At 38.2% G+C, this 23238-nt stretch overlaps 2 protein-coding genes, 1 long non-coding RNA gene and 1 other non-coding gene across 7 annotated transcripts; 3 read left to right on the top strand and 1 right to left on the bottom strand.

Annotated features, from left to right (window-relative positions):
• The first annotated feature begins 5081 nt into the window (after positions 1 to 5081).
• LOC113738405 (stemmadenine O-acetyltransferase) lies at positions 5082 to 6676 on the top strand. Of its 2 annotated transcripts, XM_027265590.2 has the most exons (2): positions 5082 to 5980; positions 6301 to 6676. In XM_027265590.2, the coding sequence occupies exons 1-2, from the start codon at positions 5198 to 5200 to the stop codon at positions 6313 to 6315; spliced, it is 798 nt and encodes a 265-aa protein (XP_027121391.1). In that variant the 5' UTR covers positions 5082 to 5197; the 3' UTR covers positions 6316 to 6676. The 2 variants fall into 2 exon arrangements, with proteins under 2 accessions (XP_027121391.1, XP_071902017.1); XM_072045916.1 differs by having other exon boundaries at positions 5086 to 6676.
• A 4898-nt stretch (positions 6677 to 11574) lies between these two features.
• On the bottom strand, positions 11575 to 17000 carry LOC140004664 (uncharacterized). Its single transcript, XM_072044793.1, has 7 exons — positions 15155 to 17000; positions 14958 to 15040; positions 14139 to 14693; positions 13782 to 13788; positions 12972 to 13573; positions 11769 to 12393; positions 11575 to 11705 (listed from the first exon to the last, which is right to left on the bottom strand). The coding sequence occupies exons 1-7, from the start codon at positions 16998 to 17000 to the stop codon at positions 11575 to 11577; spliced, it is 3849 nt and encodes a 1282-aa protein (XP_071900894.1).
• On the top strand, positions 16327 to 16433 carry LOC113709176 (small nucleolar RNA R71). Its single transcript, XR_003452597.2, has one exon. It is a non-coding gene; the product is annotated as a small nucleolar RNA R71 (small nucleolar RNA).
• A 1820-nt stretch (positions 17001 to 18820) lies between the features above and the next one.
• LOC113739407 (uncharacterized) lies at positions 18821 to 22081 on the top strand. Of its 3 annotated transcripts, none has more exons than XR_011813006.1 (6): positions 18821 to 18926; positions 19008 to 19139; positions 20553 to 20631; positions 20726 to 20895; positions 21151 to 21495; positions 21655 to 22081. It is a non-coding gene; the product is annotated as an uncharacterized lncRNA (long non-coding RNA). The 3 variants fall into 3 exon arrangements; XR_011813007.1 differs by having other exon boundaries at positions 18892 to 18926; positions 19005 to 19139; XR_003460238.2 differs by having other exon boundaries at positions 18898 to 19139.
• The last annotated feature ends 1157 nt before the right edge of the window (positions 22082 to 23238 follow it).

Below are 23238 nucleotides of genomic sequence, written 5' to 3' on the forward strand. Positions count from 1 at the left end.
TTGTTATCTAATGCGCTTCCACTAAAAAAAAAAATTAAGTTCAAACTTTACAACATGGTAACCTTTGCAACTGCTGTCTATATTCAGAAACTCCCTTTACGTACATAATAAACTTCATTTGTACACTCCCTTTTACTTACTCTTTTTTTTTATTTTTTTATTTTCTGGTTGGGGGGGGGGGGGGTGGGGTGGCGAGGGAAGTAACGTCCACATGGAGTATCAAATTTTAAGCTATTTGGAGTAGAGAAGCAAAAGTTAAAGGATTAATATTTTCTACGCTGACAGTGTGTCAGCGTTAAATGAATGACAACTATGCAAAATTTGAATTTAAAATTCAACTTTTGCACATGTGTCATGTATCAAACGATGATAGTATATACACTGTCAGTGTATATAAGATTTACTCAAAGTTAAATAGCTTTTGAAGAGCACATAAACAGTAGCTTCCTTGGAATCAAGTTATTCTGAATTGCAGAGGGTATATTTTGCAATTCTGTTCAATGAATTTGATTAAACTACCACCGATAATTGGACTTAATTGCTATACATTACATTTCCTTGCAGGAGAACATTAATTTGCTAGAAAGCAGAGGGACCGGTTAGATATATATTATCTGGTTCCTAAATCAGCAAATTGATAGCTCCAGTCACTCTAAAAGCCGTTAATAATAATAATAATAATAATAGGGGGGCATTTGCTAATTCGTTAGAGTCTAAATTGTTTTAAAAAGATATTTCAAAGCTCAAAAAAAGAAATGACATTCCGTGAAGGAACAAACAGAAGTGATACGTCTCAATGACATTTGCTAATGAGTAATCCTTAAAATTATTTATAAAACGACTGATAACAACAAAATCCATGTAAACGGAAGAAATTAACTTCAATTTCAAGGGAACCAAGTCAATTGAGTTCTTGGTTGGTATTTTATGGGGATTGACTGATATTGCACTCTTTTCCTCCCAAAAGGGCATTGGTACAATACAAACAACCAGATCAAAGCAAACAATTACCTGTGCTTGAAAAAAAGTGAAAATGCCCAGATGCAAAAGTACAAATCTGGGGAACATTTGCGCCCAGTTCTCTAATTTGGTGTCATCCACAATCCACATGCCTCGAAATTGTATTCACATGGGGTTTCCTACCCATTCTGTTGGCGACCAAGTGACCAAGGTTCATGCACTCAACTTACTTTTGGAAGCGTAGGAAATAGGACTTGTCCTAGTCGCTTGGCCCAGTCGTACTTAGATTTTTCATTTTCTGAGTAGAAAAAAGCTCGAGTCGTTTGATTTCGGTCACCATCACGATCAGAACATGAATCATACATCGCTTACGACAGTTTTTAAAGATTGCTCGTTTATATAGTTCTCATTTCGACAATAAATCATAGATCGCTCACAAGAATTCTTATAGCTTACTCATTTATATAGTTCTCATGTCGACAATGAAATTCGAATATACGATCTTTTATATGAAAGTTTTCCGTTCTTCCGGAATCAACTTGTATTGACAGTAGTAAGATAGAGTCCAATCTTGGGCGGCCGCATAATTAATTGGAGGCATAGCAAGACAACCAAGACAAGTTCCCTAATTCCCTATCTGCTTATCCTTTTGCCTTCCCTTTTTTCTTGTTTGATTTTGTATTTGGTCCTTGTCTTGTCTAGTTATTTTTATCTTTATCTTTCTCCAGATGCTTTATACCGAGTTATAACATACATATCAAATTTATTGCAACAGAGCTAGTTGCTCAATACTATTTATTTGTTTCCTAAATCTTGTAAAGGCTCCTAGTTGATTTTTTTTGGGTTAATTACATTTACCTCCCCTGAGGTTTGGCCATATTACCAATCAATCTCTATAATTTGTCTAAATAACGGTCTCACCCTTTGAATGATCAAACATTTAACAAAAACCCCCTTAATGCCGAAAATGGCCTTATTGAGGCCATGTTGCATTAAAAAAAGAACATATTTTTATTTTATTAACCCTGAAGCAATCCAAAAAAATAGAAAAAAGTTGTTGCTTATTATTTTATAAAAATCATATCTTTGCTTCCATAAATAGTTTTGAATCAATAATTATTTTAAATCTTAAAAATGAATATTAAAAATTACATAAATTGAAAGAAAAATAAAAAAGAAGCAATTATTTTAAATCCTCAAGTATGGTTTGAATTTGTGGTTCAAGACATGTTGCGGAGAGTACAAGGCATGTTTTCCTCAACTGTCCTTATCTTTCAACTGATGGTAGTATGATTATGAAATCGGTTTGCAGGAAAATTCGAAACTGGTGCTCTTTGTTGGCAGGATAATAATGGATGATCATAAGCGATTGCATTTGCATAACAAAACACATAAGAAAAGAATAATCTTGTATTGTTGTGAAGGAAATGTGATGGTTTTTGAGATTGATTTCTGCTGCCTTTGCTTGAAGTTGATGTCAGTAAATTCCTAAAAGTAGAATCAGAAAATCGAGGGGGAAAAAAAACAGAGACTAGGATTTGGTTACTTCTCAAAGCTTGTACTGTTGAGGTTGATTTTTCACCAGCATCCCATTTCAATTTTGAATCATTTTTCAAATTTGAACATTCTCCACTACTAGCGGTTAATTATCTGGCAATTCTTGACATGGAGTTCTTGCATTTAGAATTTTTTCCATTGCCAATTAGCTAAACACTGAAGCTTCTATTTGAGATCAAATGGCCTCAAATTTGATTCAGAAAGTATATGTAGACCAGGAAAAGCTAGGTTACAAATGGCAAAAGATGTGATCAATTTTGGAGATTGAAAGCAAGAGAGAAGTTTAAACTCAAAAAAAAAAGATAAATGTGCGAGTCATGCTTGATCAAAAGTTAGTTAAGGACAAAACTTGAGAACCTATGACTTAGAACAAAGTAAAAATTTTTGTCAAGTCCTAGCAAGCTGCGGAAATCATAAATCCTATAAAGAGCTTAATGGCTTTGTTTGTTGACGTAACAAAAAACAATGAGGGCTGGGCAAAGGGAGGACTCGTAGAATTTTTCCCACTATCAGAATCAGGATTAATAACTGTGTGGAGAAGGATATGTCAGACGGCAACAAAAAAAAAAAAACTAACAAAAAAGACAGGGAAAGTTGTCAAAACTCAAAAATGTTATCTCCTCTGAATCTGATATAAAAGAAGCCACTCGAGTTGAAGCTGTCACAGCTTTTCTTTGGAAACGTTTCGTGGATGTCGGGAAAGCTAAAATAGGAGGCAAAACCACATTTGCTGCGCTGCATGCTTTAAATCTGAGGCCAAGAGTGAAGCCACCTTGTCCAGAGCATACTTTTGGAAATCTCTGGAGGTTTATTCTTGCATTTTCATCTTCTAATCAGAGTACCACCACAGAATATGAAGACTTACTAATCCAACTGAGAAATGGGATTACAAGAGTGAATATTGAATGTCCCGAATATACACGGAACAAAGAGAAGAATTTGGATTATATCATGAGGTCATTGGGATTATTCTCCAAGGGAGAGATGGATATTTGTACATTTAGTAGTTGGTGTAGATTTCCTATTTATGAGGTGGATTTGGGGTGGGGGGAAGCCTCTTTGGGTAAGCACAACAGCCATTCCTTTCAAGAATGCTGTGATTTTGACGCCTACAAGAAGTGGTGATGGAATTGAAGCATTGGCGAACATGGTTGAAGACGAATTCGAGATGCTTCAACATGATGACGAGTTCATTTCAGTTCTTGCTCGTGCATGATGTTGTTCCATATTATATGATCAAGAATGATGCCGAGGCTTGCCTTTCAGATTTACTCTTGTAACGTAACTACTCTTTGGACCCTTTCAATTTTACACTGATTTTCACTCTGCATACCAAACTTCTAATTTGTTAGAAAGGATATGGATTTCCAGCGTAGTAGATTTTGTGCTTCAGCAAACTCAGTTGGCTGTGAATTTATTTATTTATTTATTTTTATATCACTCACTCAGATTACAATTTCAAATTTACATTGAACAGAAAAGTTGCAGTATTGCACAAAAACAGAAACACACAAGGAAGAGACAGAGAGGAATGGAAGGGAAGGATAGTGTTGTGGTTTAGGAGTAAATAAGACATACACTCATATCTTGACAAGATTTTAAATTAGAGGTGAGAACGGGAACAGATGAATAATGAAGGGCACGGAATGAATAACAACTGCATTCAAGGAATCAGAAGAATATTGCAAAGTGTAGAAATCAGAAAAATGTAGCAAAAAAAAGAGAAGGATATTGTTGTGGTTTAGGAGTAAATAAGATACATAATCATATCTTGACAAGATTTTGAATATTTTGGAATGTATAATAAAATTTGGAACGTATGAATTACGGGTGAGAATGGGATTACATGACTAATGAAGGGTATGAAATGCAAAAAAAAAAAGGGTTATAGATCCACCAAAGAAACCTATAAATAAACCTTGGAGGCTTGACTGAAACCGTTTCTGTCAACACCAATTATTTTCTTGAAATTTTGTAGTCGAATGGTGCTTACAAATCATTGGCATATATTATTGGTCATTTTCCTTGGCCAGTTTGTTTAAAATACCAAATCTATGCACCTCTCAATTCTAAACTCAAGCTCTGGTATAAATAACATTCATTCGTAATTGTACAAATAATCAATCAATAGATTAAAGGTATAGATTTAGGACGGAAAGGTGTGGATTTAATCCCTCCATTTCTTGGGCAGAATATTGGGATTGCTGCTGATCTGAAAGTCCAAGCAGATGGCATAGCTGTCAACCTTATCCTTTCTATTATTCTTTATGAAATATGTACATTAAAGAATCATAAAAGCTAATGGCAATTCCGAATAGGTCCATTTTTTAGTACCTCTGCACTCTCAAATAGATTTCCACTTGCTCGTATAATTTAACGACATCAAACAATCACTAACCACTAAATTCCCAAAAGGGGTTAAGCATTAAAGTGCTTGTTGCAATCATTATTCATCTTTCCAAGAGCAATTATGGAGCATTTGTTATTGGTTTCAAAGATTACGATCTCTCTCCCTTGATAATTTAGCCTGTAAAATATTATAATCTTCCCTTGGTAGTGGATACATTCTTTATTTGTTCGAAAATTCGTTCCCAAGTACTCAAAGCAAGGTTGGGTTCCTAATGCTGCCTATAAAACTGCCTCATTATTTCAGAAGTGATACTTGTGATGAGCAAAAATAATGGCACAGGTAGAGATAATATTGAAGGAGTACATCAAGCCATCTTCTCCGACACCCCTTCACCTCAAACATCAAAATCTGTCCTTCATTGATCGTCTTCCAACGCCAATCTATCTTCCCTTCATACTATTTTATCAAAATCATGCTTCATCTGATCGCTCCCAAATTTCCCAGCAGCTAAAACTGTCCATATCTCAAGCCTTAACCAAGTTCTACCCCTTAGCAGGAAGGATACAGGATGACGTTTTCGTCGATTGTAATGATTCAGGGGCTTTATTCATCGAAGCTCAAGTTCATTCTTCCCTTTCAGAGGCAACTCAAAACTTTGTAATTGAGGAATTCAACCATTATCTGCCAATAAAGCCTTACGAAATTATTGAGAATAGTTTGAGAAATGATGTCCCATTAGCTGTTCAAATCAGTTTCTTTGAGTGTGGAGGCATGTCTGTTGGAGTTTGCATATCGCACAGAATAGCTGATGCATTGTCTGTCGTGATGTTCTTGAATTCATGGGCTGCTATATGCAGGGGTAGTGATGATAGGGAGATTCTGACACCAAATTTTGATGTGGGATGCCTTCATTTTCCTCCTCCAGAAGATGTCCCCAGAGCCCCTTTGATATCAGTTGCAGATAAACAAAAGATTGTTGCAAAGAGGTTTGTATTCAGCAAGGAAAAGCTGGAAAGAATCAAAGAACTAGCTTCATCAGACTCCACTTCCACAATAAGGGATCCAACTCGAGTAGAAGCGCTTTCCGCTTTCATCTGCAAGAATTTCATTGAGGTAAATCGGTCAAAACTTGATTCTGAAACCATGTTTGTTGCAATCCATAATGTGAACTTGAGACCAAAAATGAAATTACCACACGATGAATTCGCCTTTGGGAATGTTTCCCTGCCTATTTCTGCCGTGTTGATGCCTGAGATGGAGAAAGAATGCCATAATTTAGCTGGACATTTGAGATATGCAATAAGAAACGTAAATGATGATTTTGTGAAAAATGTTGTTCAACAGAGAGAGCCTTATCTGAGGATTTTGAGTGAAACAAGGAAACTTTTGTCTAAGACAGAGATGTGTTATTGTAACTTTACCAGCTGGTGTAGGTTTCCTGTATATGAAGTGGACTTTGGCTGGGGAAAGCCTTTTGCAATTGGCACGGCAGCTGTGCCTAGGAAAAACACCATAATTTTGATGAGTACCAAATGTGGTGATGGAATAGAAGCATGGATTAACATGGCGGAAGACCATATGGAGTTGCTCCCAAGTGACTTTCTTTCACTTGCAAATCATGATTTTTAGAGAAGAACGTGGTGGCATGAATTGTGAACTCTCATGTCTGAGTAAATAGCTACTAGTTTTAAAGGATTGTGGCACGTATGTTGTACCCAACATAGTCACTGAACAACAAATTCCATTTGTGGAAAAAAGTGATTTCGATTTGCATCCAATTTTAATTGGTCCTTAACTCAGTTTCTGTCATGATGATTTCTCGTTTTATTATCACTGCGAATTGTGGTTGTAACTTGTAAGAAGTGGAGTATCATTAGTAGGTAAACTAAAAGAATGTGTAAAACTATAACTGCCTATCCCTTGTTTTTTTTTTGCTTTTAGCAATTTGATAGACCAGTAAAGTGTGTAAATTATGAAGCAAGAAAAGAATTTTAGGTGAAGTGCTATTCTCTTCAAAGACACGTCCAATTTCTCGAACGACATAATATAAGAGAGGAAAGGAAAGAAATACACCAACACAAACTCATATAATCATTCATAGATTGAATTCACTTTGGGAAAGATTTCAATATTTTCAACATAAGTAGATAACGTCCCAACAGAATTCAGCCAAAACTTTCGTTGTCCTCTCACGTGCCCGGCGTGTGATTAGAAGCATTCAGTCCTTCGCGCCTTGCGCGTTAGCTTCCCACCTGGCCTCGTTGCCAGTGTCCCATGTGCTTCTGCTGCATTCTCTCTTCCTGCTGCCTTCTCTCTGCAGCTGCTCTCTCTCTCTTTCTTCTGTCATTCTTTTTCCTCTTTTCTCTTTCTCTTCTTCTTTCCACAACAATGTTGCTCTGTCCTCTCAATTTCTCTCTCCTTTCCTCTAGGGTTACGTACATCCTCATACTTTGTCCATTCGCTCCTCCTCCTCCTCCGTCGACACACTGTCTCCCTCTCCTCTATCGGCTCCTTTTCTACCCAGCATCAGAGGTCCGCTTTCTCTCACTGGCCCTGGGATTCCCCTTTCGCCTCCTTCTGCTTCAAGTTCAACCTCGCTGTTCCCTTTTTTTTTTTTTATACCATTTCTCCTCCACCGCCACACCTTCTTCCTCTCATTTATCTCTCAGCCTTTGGGAGGCCTTTCAATTCCATAGCAAGATCCTCGCCATCATCGGCATCTCTCACTGCCTTTCCTCCCTAGATCTCCAAACCCTCCGGACCCAGACCCTCGCCCTTTATAGGCTCGACTGACAGGTGTCGTGCCTGTGCAATAATAAATACCTGTTTAAGAAAAATAAATTTTCTGTGTATAGTAGTAAGCAGGGTCGAATTCACAGGGACTGGGAAAAAATTCGATTCTTTTTAAATTCGAGACATGGGGGATTTTTATCAAAATGAAATATAAAATAAATAATTAAACAATTTAACTAAAAACAATTAAATAATTTAACCAAAAATAAATAATTAATTAATACAATTGTAAATAGCAATTAAATAAATAATAAATAAATTCTAGCCAAGAATACAACTACGCAGTCCATTCATCCGATCATTGATGCACAGGGGTTCACTTAATTTAATTAATAGGCTAGTTATAGCCGCCGATAAACTCTAACGACCAGCTTTTCCTTAATTTATTGATAACCAAGGTACGACCGTTGATTACCTCTAACCAGGAAATACTCCTAAGTACGACCGTAGGAATTAATTTCTTAATTGCATTAAAAACTAGAAAAGCCTAGCCCAAATTAATAACACGCTACGAGGGTTATTTAAATCAGATTGCATGTTCTCCTAGTATGTGAAAATATTAGTTGCCACTAATATTAACCAACTAAACAATTACGGATTTAATTGATTAATTTGACAAGAGATTAAAAAGTCAAATTGCACATCGGGCCCTTGATATCCAATTAACAAAATAATCCCATGAAAATTAAAACAGAAAACATGCAAATATTAACAAATTAAGGAACACGTAAAATTAATTAGATCTCACAGATATATGGGACTGCGTCGTCGCGTTGATCCTTGACTAGAGGAGAAAATTAGCCACGCCTCATAAGAAAATTCCCACGCAATTCAATTGAATTCATAGACATAAATAAGTAACTAAGAATTTAGGAAGAAACTTGAGTCTCGGTAGACTCTTTTAAGAAAAGTTGCACACCACACAACAAGAGAAGGAAGAACTCCTTCTCTGAAAACCAAAAACTACCTCTAAGCTCCTACGGAGCTTCTCTGGAAAGAAAACTAAAACTTCCTTGTCTCCTGTCTTCTGCCATCGTCCGATATATATAAGGCAAGCCTTTAGTCTTCATAGCTTTTTCATAGTCTTTTCTCCTTGAGCCCATTAATCTAGTGCCTTCTTATTTTATTGGAGCACTAGTCTCTTAAGGGACTAGCTACGTAGGGAGCAATTGGAAAAGTAATCTCCTGATCAAATGCCAGCCATAGCTAATCAATTACATCTCCCAAAAGAGGAACCAAATGTCTAAAGCAATTCCTCAACTTTCTACGTGGTCCCCGCTTTGATTTCTTATTGCTAGTGGATTTCATCATATCAATTCAATTCTTCATCAGCAATTCCGTTGGTTTGCACAATTTGGGCTGATTGTGAAAAGCTTTTAGAAGCTTTCTCGTGTGGATAAATCTTCTCAAGAATGTCCCCTTTTTAGCATTTTTCTGCTCCATTTTCTAAAATTATATCCAAATACCAAATATAAATATATATTGACAATTAAAACAATATTTGGCAAGAATAAAGAGGAGAATTAACGATAAAATTACTAACAATTTATACCCTATCAATTCCCCCCACACTTAAATCATGCTTGTCCTCAAGTATGGGAACACTAAACTCAACAATGGCTAACTCTCATTTCATTTACTGCCAAGCTATGCTTATCCCAAAATCAAGTTTTAGTGGCTAAGTGTCAAGACATATTTCTCCCGGTTAGCTCCTGAAATCATAGACTCGTCCAATTCATAGCTAACTCGTCTAAGAAATCAAAATATTAAACTAGCAAAAGTTAGCAATTGGGTCAACTGACAACCAAAATCTCAACATTAAAGAACAAGGATCGGCAGGCCAACATGATCATAAGCTTACTTATTATTTCTTCTTTTTTTTTAATAATAAATAATTAAAAATTTTTTTTTTAATAAATGCTCAGTCCCAAGCTATTCAAGTCTTTTGACGTGAACTCTGACATTTTTAGATGAAAGAGCCCAGTTACTCAACTTTTCACAGCTTCAGGACTAACTACTCATAGATATTGCCACTTTTTGACGCGAAAGTCGACACTTGTGGTGAAGACTCCCGATTACTGGGTGACGGCACTAGCGGAGTAGAGTCATTTATTAATCACAATTAAAGTACCAGAATACCAGATAATTAAAGATCATGGCCCACGTCATCTCCTAATATGGAGAACTAAGATCAACAATTGCCCAATCCACACAACAATTGCTAATAAAATATTTATATTGCCTAAACAAGTTAACCACAATTTGCACCAAGTCATTAAACTCATGATATTCACCGAGATAACATGCGTTTACTTGCCATCTAAACAAAATTCATAGGATAAATCACAACCAGCAATAGAAGAGTGAGTTGCCACATTTATTCATCAAGACAACAATAAGAAAAGCAACAATTTAAAGAAACTCCAATCAAATCCAAATCATTCCCCCCACACTTAAAATATACATTGCCCTCAATGTAACAAATATATAGAAAAAGTAAGAAGAAGGGCAACGAAACTCCCCTGAAATCGTCAAGACATCGGTGGATTAGCCCTTGGGGTTGATCTGAGTCTCACCATTTTCTCCAAATATCACTCCAATGAACAATAGACAACCATTTCCAACAAATTGTAATAACAATTCTAATAAATATTGGGGCCTCTCGCTTAGTTAATTTAAACAACAAAATGCATACTTCAATCACCCACAAGTTATACAAATACCCCAACACTTATAGTAAATGCAATCAATAAGCTCTTGTGGTTCCAAACTTAGCCAAATGCAATAACAATGCACCTCAAAATCACCCCAATCAATGTAATAATTGAAATGGAAAAGACCAAAGACTCTCACACAAGGCAATTAGAGACAATCTACTTCAATAAGCAAATTTAAGCATTACAAGCACCTCCTAATTTAACAAACAATCTCAGCAAATTACCCACAATTGGACACAAATTACAGCAATTTAAACACAATTCGACCTAAAATATATATATATATATAATGACAGGTGTCGAAGTAAAATCAATAAAGATATGCAAAACACCCTAAACTAGTATCATCGGTGCACGTATAAGGAATAAGTAAATCACACGACTAACCACAAATCAATCTACTAAATAAATAAAAATCAAGCAAAGTAAAAAGAAACAAGCAAAGTAACACAGAAGTACCCAACTAAGGAGGAATAGAAATGTCAGGTAGTCCAAACACGCAAAACTTTCAAAAATGTACTGTAATAAAAATAATAAAAACATGCTGCAATAATAAAATAAAAAAATAAAAAAAATAATAAAAAGAGATTGAAGCAGACGCGTGCATACGAAGCCAGTGGTGCGATGAAGGTGGTGGCTGTGAGAGAGAAGAGTTTGCGGCAGCTGGATCTGGTGGTGCTCAGCGACTGCGGGTGGTGGGCGACGGGTTGGGGTAGCGCGCGCGAGGGAGCGGCGGGCTCTAGGTGCCGCGCTAGGAGCGGCGATGGCGTCGGTGGAGCAGGAGGAAGGGAGGAGACCTGGGGCGGCGGTGGCTCTGGTTGAAGGAACCAGAGAAAAGGGGAAAGCAGGGAAAGAAGAAAGAAAGAAAGAAAGAAGAAAGAAGAAAGAAAAAGAAAAGAAGAAAAAGAAGGATTTTTTTTTTTTTAGGTCGTCAAACACCGCGTGGGCATGCCAAGATTATAAAACATCCACTGACCTCAGGAGACACCAACGCCGCGTGGGCACGCCAAGATCTCACTTCCTGATTTCAGTAAAGGAAATATGAGTACTGATACTACCCAACGAGTAAATGACCCAATGCAAAAGAACCAACTAGAAAGAACAAAACAACTAGAAATAACAAAACTAATATTTGGGTTGCCTCCCAAACTAGCGCCTTTCTTTAATGTCTTTGGCTAGACATAGCCCATAATTTGCTTAAACCAAGCAAATTGGGTCCTCCAAATGCGTCATCTCTACTCGCTCAACTGGAGCCTCATCATAATAAGGCTTGAGACGATGACCATTCACGACAAATTTCTTCTCCGTCTTCAGACTCTGGATCTCCACTGCACCATAATCAAAGACATTAGTTACAACAAAGGGACCAATCCAACGAGAACGTAGCTTACCTGGAAATAACTTCAATTTGGAGTGGTATAGTAAAACTTTTTGCCCGCAGACGAATGTCTTCCTAGAGATCTGTTGGTCATGAAAGATCCGATTCTTCTCTTTATAGATCATTGCATTCTCATATGCTTCATTTCGGATTTCTTCCAACTCTTGTAATTGCAACTTCCTTTGAATTCCGCCCTCCTCGATATCCATATTGCATTGCTTGACCGCCCAAAACGGTCTATGCTCAAACTCTACCGGGAGATGACATGGCTTTCCAAATACCAATCGGTAAGGGGACATGCCAATGGGTGTCTTGTATGCCGTCCTATATGTCCATAGTGCATCCTCTAGTCTCACACTCCAATCCTTCCTATCGGGTCGGACCATCTTTTCTAGAATTGATTTGATCTCTCGGTTCGATACTTCCGCCTGACCATTTGTCTGAGGATGGTAGGATGTAGAGACTTTGTGCAAGACACCGTATCTCCTAAACATTGCAGCGATCGTTTTGTTGCAGAAATGAGTACCCCGATCACTTACAATTGCTCGTGGCATCCCAAAGCGGACAAAAATATTAGACTTAACGAATTCTGCAACCACTTTGGAATCATTAGTACGGGTGGCCTTTGCTTCTACCCACTTCGAAACATAATCTACAGCAAGCAATATATACAAAAAACCACAGGACGAAGGAAAAGGACCCATAAAATCAATGCCCCAAACGTCAAAAATTTCAACAAAAATCATTGGGGTTTGAGTCATTTGACCCCTACGAGAGATATTACCCACTCTTTGACACTTATCACATGACTTACAAAATGAGTAGGCATCTTTGAATAGAGTTGGCCAATAGAATCCACTCTCTAGCACCTTACGAGCCGTTCTCTTCGGTCCAAAGTGACCTCCACATGCAAAAGAATGACAATAGGCTAGAATGGATTGAAATCAGCTTCACTTACACATCTACGGATGATTTGATCGGCACCCCGCTTCCAGAGGTAAGGATCATCCCAAATGTAGAATTTTGCATCGCTCCTCAACTTATCTCTCTTTGCCTTAGGCCATCCTGTAGGAAATTTGTCAGTGACTAGAAAATTAACAATATCTGCATACCAAGGCAAGGATGAATTAATAGAAAATAAATGCTCCTCAGGAAATGCTTCTCTCAATGGGAGGTCCCCTTCGACGACTTGTACTCGATTCAAGTGATCTGCTACCAGGTTCTCTGCCCCTTTCTTATCTCGGATCTCCAGGTTGAACTCTTGTAACAACAATATCCACCGTATCAATCGCGGTTTTGCCTCTTTCTTGGTCAACAGATACCGCAAAGCTGCATGATCAGAAAAAATAATAACTTTAGCACCAAGTAAATAAGACCGAAATTTTTCTAAGGCAAAAACAACTGCTAAAAGCTCATTTTCGGTGGTTGAATAGTTCAATTGAACTCCGTTCAAGGCTCGAGATGCGTAGTAGATAGCATGAGCTGCCTTTCCTACTCTTTGACCCAATACCGCACCCACTGCATAGTCGCTGGCGTCACACATGATCTCGAATGGGAGGTTCCAGTCAGGGGGTTGGATAATAGGTGAGGTGGTCAATAACTCCTTTAACTTATTGAATGCCCCCTTACATGTTTCATCGAATTCGAAGGATACATCTTTTTGCAAAAGTTGGAACAAGGGTGCTCCAATTTTCGAGAAATCCTTGATGAACCTTCTATAGAAACCTGCGTGACCCAAGAAGGAACGAACTTCCCGCACAGTCGCGGGGTAAGGTAAAGTAGATATAACATCTATTTTTGCCTTATCAACCTCAATACCTGTAGATGATACAACATGACCCAAAACTATCCCGTGTTCAACCATAAAATGACATTTTTTCCAATTAAACACGAGATTAGTTTCTATACACCTTACTAAGATCAATTTCAGGTTATCTAGACAGTTTTCAAAACTTTCACCATATACACTGAAATCGTCCATGAAAACCTCAATAATTTTCTCAACATATTCTGAAAAGATACTTACCATGCATCTTTGGAAGGTAGCAGGTGCATTACACAATCCAAATGGCATCCTTCGATATGCAAATGTTCCAAATGGGCAGGTGAAAGTAGTCTTTTCTTGGTCCTCGGGTGCGATGGCAATTTGAAAATAACCTGAAAATCCATCCAAGAAACAATAGTAAGCTCGACATGCTAATCGCTCCACCATTTGGTCAATGAAAGGGAGGGGGAAATGGTCCTTTTTCGTGACGGCATTTAGCTTTCGGTAATCGATACACTGTCGCCATCCGGTGGGCTTTCGAATTGGTACGAGCTCACCCTTTTGGTTTGATTCTACCGTCACCCCTGCTTTCTTCGGGACCACCTATACTGGACTTACCCACGGGCTATCTGATATTGCAAATATAATTCCAACGTCCAGCAGTTTTAAAATCTCTTTCTTTACGACCTCCATCATGAGAGGATTTAATCTCCGTTGAGCTTGCCGTACGGGTTTAGCATTTTCTTCGAGTCGAATTCGGTGCATACACACCGCGGGGCTAATTCCCTTGATGTCGGCGATGGTCCATCCTATCGCCTGCTTATATTCCCTAAGAACTCGAAGTAGTTTCTCTTCTTGAACCTTTGATAAACCCGCGGAGATGATCACTGGAAGTGTCTCCTCTTCACCCAAGTATGCATACTTCAGGTGTTTCGGCAGCGGTTTCAGTTCCAAGACAGGTGCCTGCACCACAGATGGAAGTAACCTTTTGTGAGGTTCAGGTATAAAAATGGGTGCGAGGTCATACCTTGTCTTCGTGGTTGGTAACGTTTGCAACGATCCAATCACGCATTTAAGCTCTTCACTCAACTCTACTCCAGAGGTCATTTCGGACTCGAAGTGTCTGGTCAGAACGACCTCTAGCTCATCCCTGCCTTCAATTTCAAAAACCTCCTGTATAGTAGGGTCAATAACATTTACCGAAAAAATAGAGCCAACATTTGAATCGGATGGATATTTCATGGTCTCAAAGATGTTAAAGTGAACAATCTCACCATCAAATTCCATAGACAAAGTACCCTTATTAACATCAATTTTGGTTCGGGCTGTGCTCAAAAAGGGTCTACCTAACAACAAAGGTGACGGATCACGGGAGTGTTCATCCTCCATGTCGAGCACATAAAAATCAGTTGGAAAAACCAATTCGTTAATTTTTACCAAAACATTTTCAATCAACCCGTCAGGGTATGCATTGGTCCTGTCAGCTAATTGGATTATTATCCTAGTCTCTTTCAAAGGGCCTAAGTTTAAGGAAGCATAAATTGACTTTGGCATGACATTAATTGAGACTCCCAAGTCTAACATGGCCTTTCCAATCAAAGTATTACCTATCCTACAAGGAATAGTAAACATACCTGGATCTCCGCATTTTGGTGGAAGTTTCCTTGGTAGAATTGCTGAAACATTCTCCCCAACTATAACTCGTTCATCCCTCTTCAACCGCTTGCGGTTGGCACACAGGTCCCTCAAAAATTTTGCGTACCTGGGTACTTGTTTAATCGCATCCAGCAGGGGTATGTTGATTTCCACCTTGCAAAAGATCTCCAAGACCTCTTTTTCCTTGTCTTGCTTCTTTGGTTTCTCTAACCTGCTAGGAAAGGGAGGTGGATTAGTTTTAGTTGTAGGAATTGGGTTCGAGGGTACCTTTACATTTTTGTTGTCTCTGCCCTCCTCTTCCAATTCTTTCTCAATCCGTTCCTCGTCCTTGTCTTTAGGAATCACCGGTTCGGGTCTTTGAACTTCCTTGCCACTCCTTAAGGTCATTGCACTTACATTCTTTGGATTTGCCTCAGGTTGAGATGGCAACTTTCCTTGAACTTGGGACTCCAAACGGTTGATTGTTATAGCCATTTGATTCATTTGATTTTGCAATGATTGCACCTGTCCCAATTGATTTCTCATGCTTTGCAGGTCTGAATCCGTCTTTTGTTGGTTAGCAAGTAATTGCTTCATCATCTCTTCCATGGACGGACTTGAGTTTGAAGGGGGTGGTGGTGGTGGTGGGCGAGGATGGTACTGTTGTTGGTGTCCTTGCTGTCTATTTGGCACAAAGTTAGACTGCCTATTTCCTCCATAGCTAAGGTTGAGGTGATTCCTCCAACCAAGATTGTAGGTGCTTGAGTACGGGTCGTACTGCTTTCTTGGCGCGGGCGCGTGGCCAGCCATGTTCACCTGTTCTGCAGTTTCTTCTTGAACCAGTGGACACATTTCCATAGGATGACCCACGGCAGTGCATATCCCACACACTTTGGCTTGTGAAGCACTCCCCACAGCTAATTGTCTTACGAAAGATGTTAATTCGGAGATCTGCTGTTGGATAGAGGACGTTTCCACCTCATTCACCCTACGCGTCGGGATGTCCTCTCTTGAACCAAACTGCTGTGAGTTCTCAGCCATCCCTTCAATCAACTCCCATGCTCCTCGAGGGGTTTTGTTCACCAACGCCCCTCCACTTGCAGCATCGATTATGCTTCTGTCCCTGAAAAGCAACCCCTCATAGAAATATTGAATAAGCAGTTGCTCACTTATCTGATGCTGAGGGCATTTGGTACACAGTTTCTTAAATCTCTCCCAGTACTCATAGAGAGACTCGCTAGGGTGTTGTTTGATACCACATATCTCTTTCCTTAGGCTCGCAGCTCGAGACGCCGGAAAGTACTTGTCCAGAAATTTTTTCTTCAATTGGTCCCACGTGGTGATACTACCAGGCGGTAGGTAGTAGAGCCAGTCTTTTGCGGAGTCTTTCAAAGAGAAGGGGAAGGCCCTCATCTTTATTTGCTCTTCTGTAATTCCCGGGGGTTTCATACTGTTGCAAACGACGTCGAACTCTTGCAAGTGCTTGTAGGGCTCCTCACCTGGTAGACCATGGAAAGATGGCAAGAGATGAATTAGACCAGATTTTAGTTCAAAGGGAGTGTCATCATTTAAATTTGGAAAAGTAATGCACAAGGGCTGCTGATTTAAATCAGGAGCAGCCAACTCCCTTAGTGTTCGTGCATTTGCCATAGTGACTTCCTCTTGGTCTGAATCACTCGAATTGTCACCAGACAAATTTGTCGGCTCAACCTCTGGATCAAGTCCTTGAGGTGCAATACCGTATTGCTCTTCTCTGAGCCGCCTGGTTTCTTTCCTCGTTCTACGCGCGATCTTCTCTACTTCAGGGTCGAAAATTAATTCGCCTGTACGAGAAGAACGAGGCATAAATTAGAAAAATACCAGAAAATTAGAATAAAAATGAATTTAAAAAGAAACAAATAATTAACGCCAGTCCCCGGCAACGGCGCCAAAAATTGACAGGTGTCGTGCCTGTGCAATAATAAATACCTGCTTAAGAAAAATAAATTTTCTGTGTATAGTAGTAAGTAGGGTCGAATCCACAGGGACTGGGAAAAAATTCGATTCTTTTTAAATTCGAGAAATGGGGGATTTTTATCAAAATGAAATATAAAATAAATAATTAAACAATTTAACTAAAAACAATTAAATAATTTAACCAAAAATAAATAATTAATTAATACAATTGTAAATAGCAATTAAATAAATAATAAATAAATTCTAGCCAAGGATACAACTATGCAGACACAGTCCATTCATCCGATCATTGATGCACAGGGGTTCACTTAATTTAATTAATAGGCTAGTTATAGCCGCCGATAAACTCTAACGACCAGCTTTTCCTTAATTTATTGATAACCAAGGTACGACCGTTGATTACCTCTAACCAGGAAATACTCCTAGGTACGACCGTAGGAATTAATTTTCTAATTGCATTAAAAACTAGAAAAGCCTAGCCCAAATTAATAACACGCTACGAGGGTTATTTAAATCGGATTGCATGTTCTCCTAGTATGTGAAAATACTAGTTGCCACTAATATTAACCAACTAAACAATTACGGATTTAATTGATTAATTTGACAAGAGATTAAAAAGTCAAATTGCACATCGGGCCCTTGATATCCAATTAACAAAATAATCCCATGGAAATTAAAACAGAAAACATGCAAATATTAACAAATTAAGGAACACGTAAAATTAATTAGATCTCACAGATATATGGGACTGCGTCGTCGCGTTGATCCTTGACTAGAGGAGAAAATTAGCCACGCCTCATAAGAAAATTCCCACGCAATTCAATTGAATTCATAGACATAAATAAGTAACTAAGAATTTAGGAAGAAACTTGAGTCTCGGTAGACTCTTTTAAGAAAAGTTGCACACCACACAACAAGAGAAGGAAGAACTCCTTCTCTGAAAACCAAAAACTACCTCTAAGCTCCTACGGAGCTTCTCTGGAAAGAAAACTAAAACTTCCTTGTCTCCTGTCTTCTGCCATCGTCCGATATATATAAGGCAAGCCTTTAGTCTTCATAGCTTTTTCATAGTCTTTTCTCCTTGAGCCCACTAATCTAGTGCCTTCTTATTTTATTGGAGCACTAGTCTCTTAAGGGACTAGCTACGTAGGGAGCAATTGGAAAAGTAATCTCCTGATCAAATGCCAGCCATAGCTAATCAATTACATCTCCCAAAAGAGGAACCAAATGTCTAAAGCAATTCCTCAACTTTCTACGTGGTCCCCGCTTTGATTTCTTATTGCTAGTGGATTTCATCATATCAATTCAATTCTTCATCAGCAATTCCGTTGGTTTGCACAATTTGGGCTGATTGTGGAAAGCTTTTAGAAGCTTTCTCGTGTGGAGAAATCTTCTCAAGAATGTCCCCTTTTTAGCATTTTTCTGCTCCATTTTCTGAAATTATATCCAAATACCAAATATAAATATATATTGACAATTAAAACAATATTTGGCAAGAATAAAGAGGAGAATTAACGATAAAATTACTAACAATTAATACCCTATCATCGACTCCTCCAGATCTCCAGACCATCCTTGCTTGGAGGAAACAGAGAAAGAGAACAATTAAAGCATCTTCCTTTTCCCTTTTTCCTACCCCTAAGCTGACCCGCCTTTCATCCCCGCCGCTCTTCTCACACTTCCTCTCCCTTTCCTGCCCTTTCCTCTCACTATCCCATCTTACTACGTATAGTTTACTTCCTTATTCACCGGCACCCGAATTCGAGTATAATCCTCCTCTGCCGTCCAAAACAACCTGTGGGAAGTTGGATAAAGGTTTGCCTTTTTTTTTCCTCAATCGGTTTTTCATACTCTGTTGTCTTATCTTACGAGGTAATGGGTCTGGATTTGAAGCAGGTGCATCAACGATTGTAAGATTTTTCTTGGTTGGGTCTTGTCATCAGATGCGTAAAAGGAGAGATGGGGTTTAGTAGCTGTTTCAGTGCATTTGGTTCTTGCAAGGGACAAATAAAGCACATGTGCCATGAGGTAAGAACCAAGAATATTTCAATTTTTAGTTTAGGCTTGAATGGAGGTTTTTCTCAATTATTGCTAAATTTGAGCATGGTGATAATTTTGTTGATTGGATTTAACAGTTTACGAATAAGCAATTGAACCTGAATTTATGTTTCCCGATTTCCAATTTTCAACTCTAGATATTCCCCAGGCAATCACAACCTTCAAGCTTCTCATCATAACTATGCGTCCTTAGGAAACATCTGTTTTTTCTAACTTGATAAGTGGAGTCGATCCATGTATTCTTAAGGTAGCTATGTTACCCAGTTTAGAGTTGTTTGGTTCAGAAAAAAGTTAACATCAGAAAAAGCTCCAAAGTCAGGTTTCAATTTGAGCTTAATCTAAGCGGGACATAAGTGCCTTTAGCGGCTCACAACTTAGATAACAGTTTCAGTTCAAAGATATAAGAACCTGAATTTTTTTTGTGAGATTTATACTGCATATTTTAGGATGGGTGTTATGGTTTCATCTGAATAGTGCATATACTAATCTACAACTCTTTTCCATGATTTTGTATATGATCACTTCTGATTCTCTGGTTTTCTATCTGCTTCTGCATGGTTAGAGCTTGCTACCAGCAATGTTAGGCTATTCTCATACAACTCTTTGAGGTCAGCAACATGACACTTTCTTTCCTCAAACTAGAATAGGAGGCGGCAGTTTTGGAGTAGTATACAGGATATGATCAATCTTAGTTTGTGTGTCTGCATAAGTTTTACTGTTATGGCAACTTTGATTCGGAGAGTAATATAGAGGAGAGGAATGAGGAACTAAGCTATTATGGTACCTTACCAATATCATTCTTATGTTCGGTCCTCCTCAATTTGTTAGCTCTTCATAGAGGCTCTTATCCAGTTTTTTGTACTATTACCTTCTTGCATCTCACCTTAAAATTACTTGTTAGAGAATGAAACATGGTGCAATGATATTGACATGTGTGTAATTCCTTATGATCTGGTGGATTAAAACTTCTGTTGGCTATTGAATAAGATGAGTAAATTTCTTATATCAAGAATTCAACAAGAATGAAACAGGCAGACCTTGATAATTGTCTACTATATGATGGTTTATATGTGTAGATATGCATTCAAGTGTCATCGAAAATCTGGAGCTGGAAGGGACATTGTCTACCCCATTGAATTCAATTGCATTTCATCTTATATAAGTGGTGCATATACATTTATCCACAATAAAGAGATTATTGTTCAGCAGTCATTCATTGGAAGTTGGATTGTATGGCCTCTTTTTTTTTTTCAAGTTTTGTTAAGAAAGAAAATCAATGCTAAGATATTTCACTAGTGAAGCTGGATCTATTACAATTTTCTATTGATTGAATATCTTTAGCCTCTTCTTGTAATCTATCTCAAAACTGATTTAAATATGCAGCTATGGTACATTTGCTACTGGGGGTTGTGATGGTTATGTTAGTGTGTGGGATGGAAACAACAAAAAAAGGCTGTATCAGGTACTTTTCCACACTGAATTTGAAATGTCTTCAACTTCATGCTGACAATGCTCACTTTAGTACAAACATTTATGTTTTTCTTTCTTTTCTTCAGTCTCATTCAACTTACAGTACTCAAAATACCCAGCAAGCCATGTTGAAGACGTTGAGGGAAAATAAGGACCGATTTGACTTAGTAATTAATTAGGGATGTTCATATGCCTGACATGGATGGCTATAAGCTTTTGGAGCTTGTTGGACTTGAAATGGACCTTCCTGTCATGAGTAAGCAAACAAACTTTCTCTTCTATGTCATTCGAGAATGTTATGATTACTCCTTTCTGGAATGCATTTGGGAACATGAAGCATGTCATTTACTTATCTGCATTATTTTGGCATTATTTGCTCAAATGCGTGAAGTAAGAACGTTTTACTATTTTGTCTTTCAAAATATATGCATATTGAGCATTTGGGCATTATGTTATAGAAACCCTTTGATCATTCCATATGAATTTCTAATACTTCCTTGAATTCTGCCAGTGTTATCAGCAAACAGTGATCCCAAGCTTGTAATAAAAGGGGTCATGCATGGTGCATGTGACTTTGGTGAAACTTGTTCGAATTAAGGAGCTGAGGAATATTTGGCAACATGTTATCAGGAAAAAGAAGTTTGATACCAAGAAACAAGGCAAGTCTACTTATGAAGACAAGGCTGTTCAGGGAAATAGAGATGTCTGTCACGGGCATCAGAATACAGGTAACAGAGATCAGAATGGGAAGCTTAATAAAAAGAGGAAGGATGAAGAAGATGAGAGTGAAGATGACGGACATGATCATGAAGATCCAGCAACACAGATCTAGCCTAACTTTGTTATTTTGTTACTGGTATGGTTTCTTTTGGGCCTTACGCATCAAGAATTGCATGTTAATTATTCTATTCATGTATCTTCTATGGTCCTGTTCCACAACATCATGACATTGTTACTTTATATTGCATTATCTTGAAAGCAAGCTAATCTTTGCTTCCACAAATTTTACCTACAGGTTGATAATATGATTATTAGGAAGAGGATTCATGTTCGCGTAGAGCATGTTCAGCCTTCTCGATGCAATGAGGAAATCAAGCATAGAACAGAAAAAATGATGAATTGAAGGCTGCAGCAAAGGCAAGAGGTGAGGTCAACAACACTAAGAGGCAACCTGAAGGCCCCAAACCAGGTTTCATGGTAGAAGGTGCAACTTTGGAGACTGTAACTCCAATTCCATATAATGTGGTCGATCTCAAAGGGGGTTACTAAGTTTGTACTGTGCTGGAGTTCTCTCTGTTTGTTTATCGCTTAAACAATTGAAGACTAGAAAATCTGTTTTTCCCCTCATAGCCTTCAAATTAGTGCGGATTTGGTATTTTTGTAATATTAGTAGAGGCATTGGCCATTGAGTTTTGTGTTTAATGAAAGTAATGTTGGCAAAATGATGATGCGGTACCTGTTTCCACCAATTTTTGTTTACGTGCAATGTCAATTTTGTTGCCCGCCTTGAGTGTGTGTTTTCTACGCGGGATATGTCGTAGCTTCTGTGGAAACAAAGTTCTTTATACATACACTCAGAAGCGTTGTTGTCGTCTTTATAGAGTATTTTCAGAAACAAAGTTCTTTATACAAATGTGGATGGTGTATAATCTCCACAAGAATGAGTTAATTGAATGGCTGCCTGGGTTTTCTACTAGGAAAGATGAAGGTAAGTGTGGTAGGGAGACCAAAGAAATGGCTATGATGTCGTACATGAGACGTAGATACAATTTATTGTCATTTCTTTGCAAATGGTTTTCATATGCAAAACAAAGTATGGAACAGACATAACTCCATAGACTACCGGTTTAACTCCATAGACTACCTGTTTAAGGATCCATTCCTTTCAGATTTTACTAATAATTCGCATGTTTAAGGATCCATTCCTTTCAGATTTTACTAATAATTCGCATACTTTTTCTGCATAAATTACAATTTTTATTACTTCATATATTTTATTTTGCATTGTATACAAAAGTGGGTAGGGCATTTTACATTTCTATCGCGCGAAGCGCGTTTATGCCTCCTAGTTACAAAGGAAAAGGAGAAAGGGGAGAGAGAGAGTTTGAGAGTCGAGTCAGTCGACTGAGTGTAATGTCCCTATCAATTGAGTTGAGTTCTGAAGAAGAGCTGAAAATTCATTTTTAGGCGTTTGTACCTTAATGGGAAAACATACAACTTAATGATGAAAAAAAAAAGCAAAAACAAAAGACCATGATGAGGGAACCCAACTTGACTGAGTAACCAATTATATGGTTGGATTGAGCTTCAATAGGTCCTGCAGAGTCGGGCCTAAAGTGGAAAGTGAGATTCTAAGTGATTATGGCCTTGGGAAATCAGCGGCCTAAGGCTGGAAATGAGGAACTTGGCAACAATCAGGTTTCACCTAAGTTAATTTCCCTTTCAGCCTCCGTATATAGTCGATCAATCTACCGGAGTCTTTAAATATCGGAGGCCATTAACTGGTGTCCGCAGGCCTAGATCTTGATCGTCCATTGCAGATTAATTAGATTAGATTTGGCATCTCCCGTCCCGTTTCTCTAGTTACTTTTGTTTTTCT

Source organism: Coffea arabica, chromosome 4c, assembly GCF_036785885.1.
Source record: "Coffea arabica cultivar ET-39 chromosome 4c, Coffea Arabica ET-39 HiFi, whole genome shotgun sequence".
In the NCBI taxonomy this organism is placed as follows: domain Eukaryota; kingdom Viridiplantae; phylum Streptophyta; class Magnoliopsida; order Gentianales; family Rubiaceae; genus Coffea; species Coffea arabica.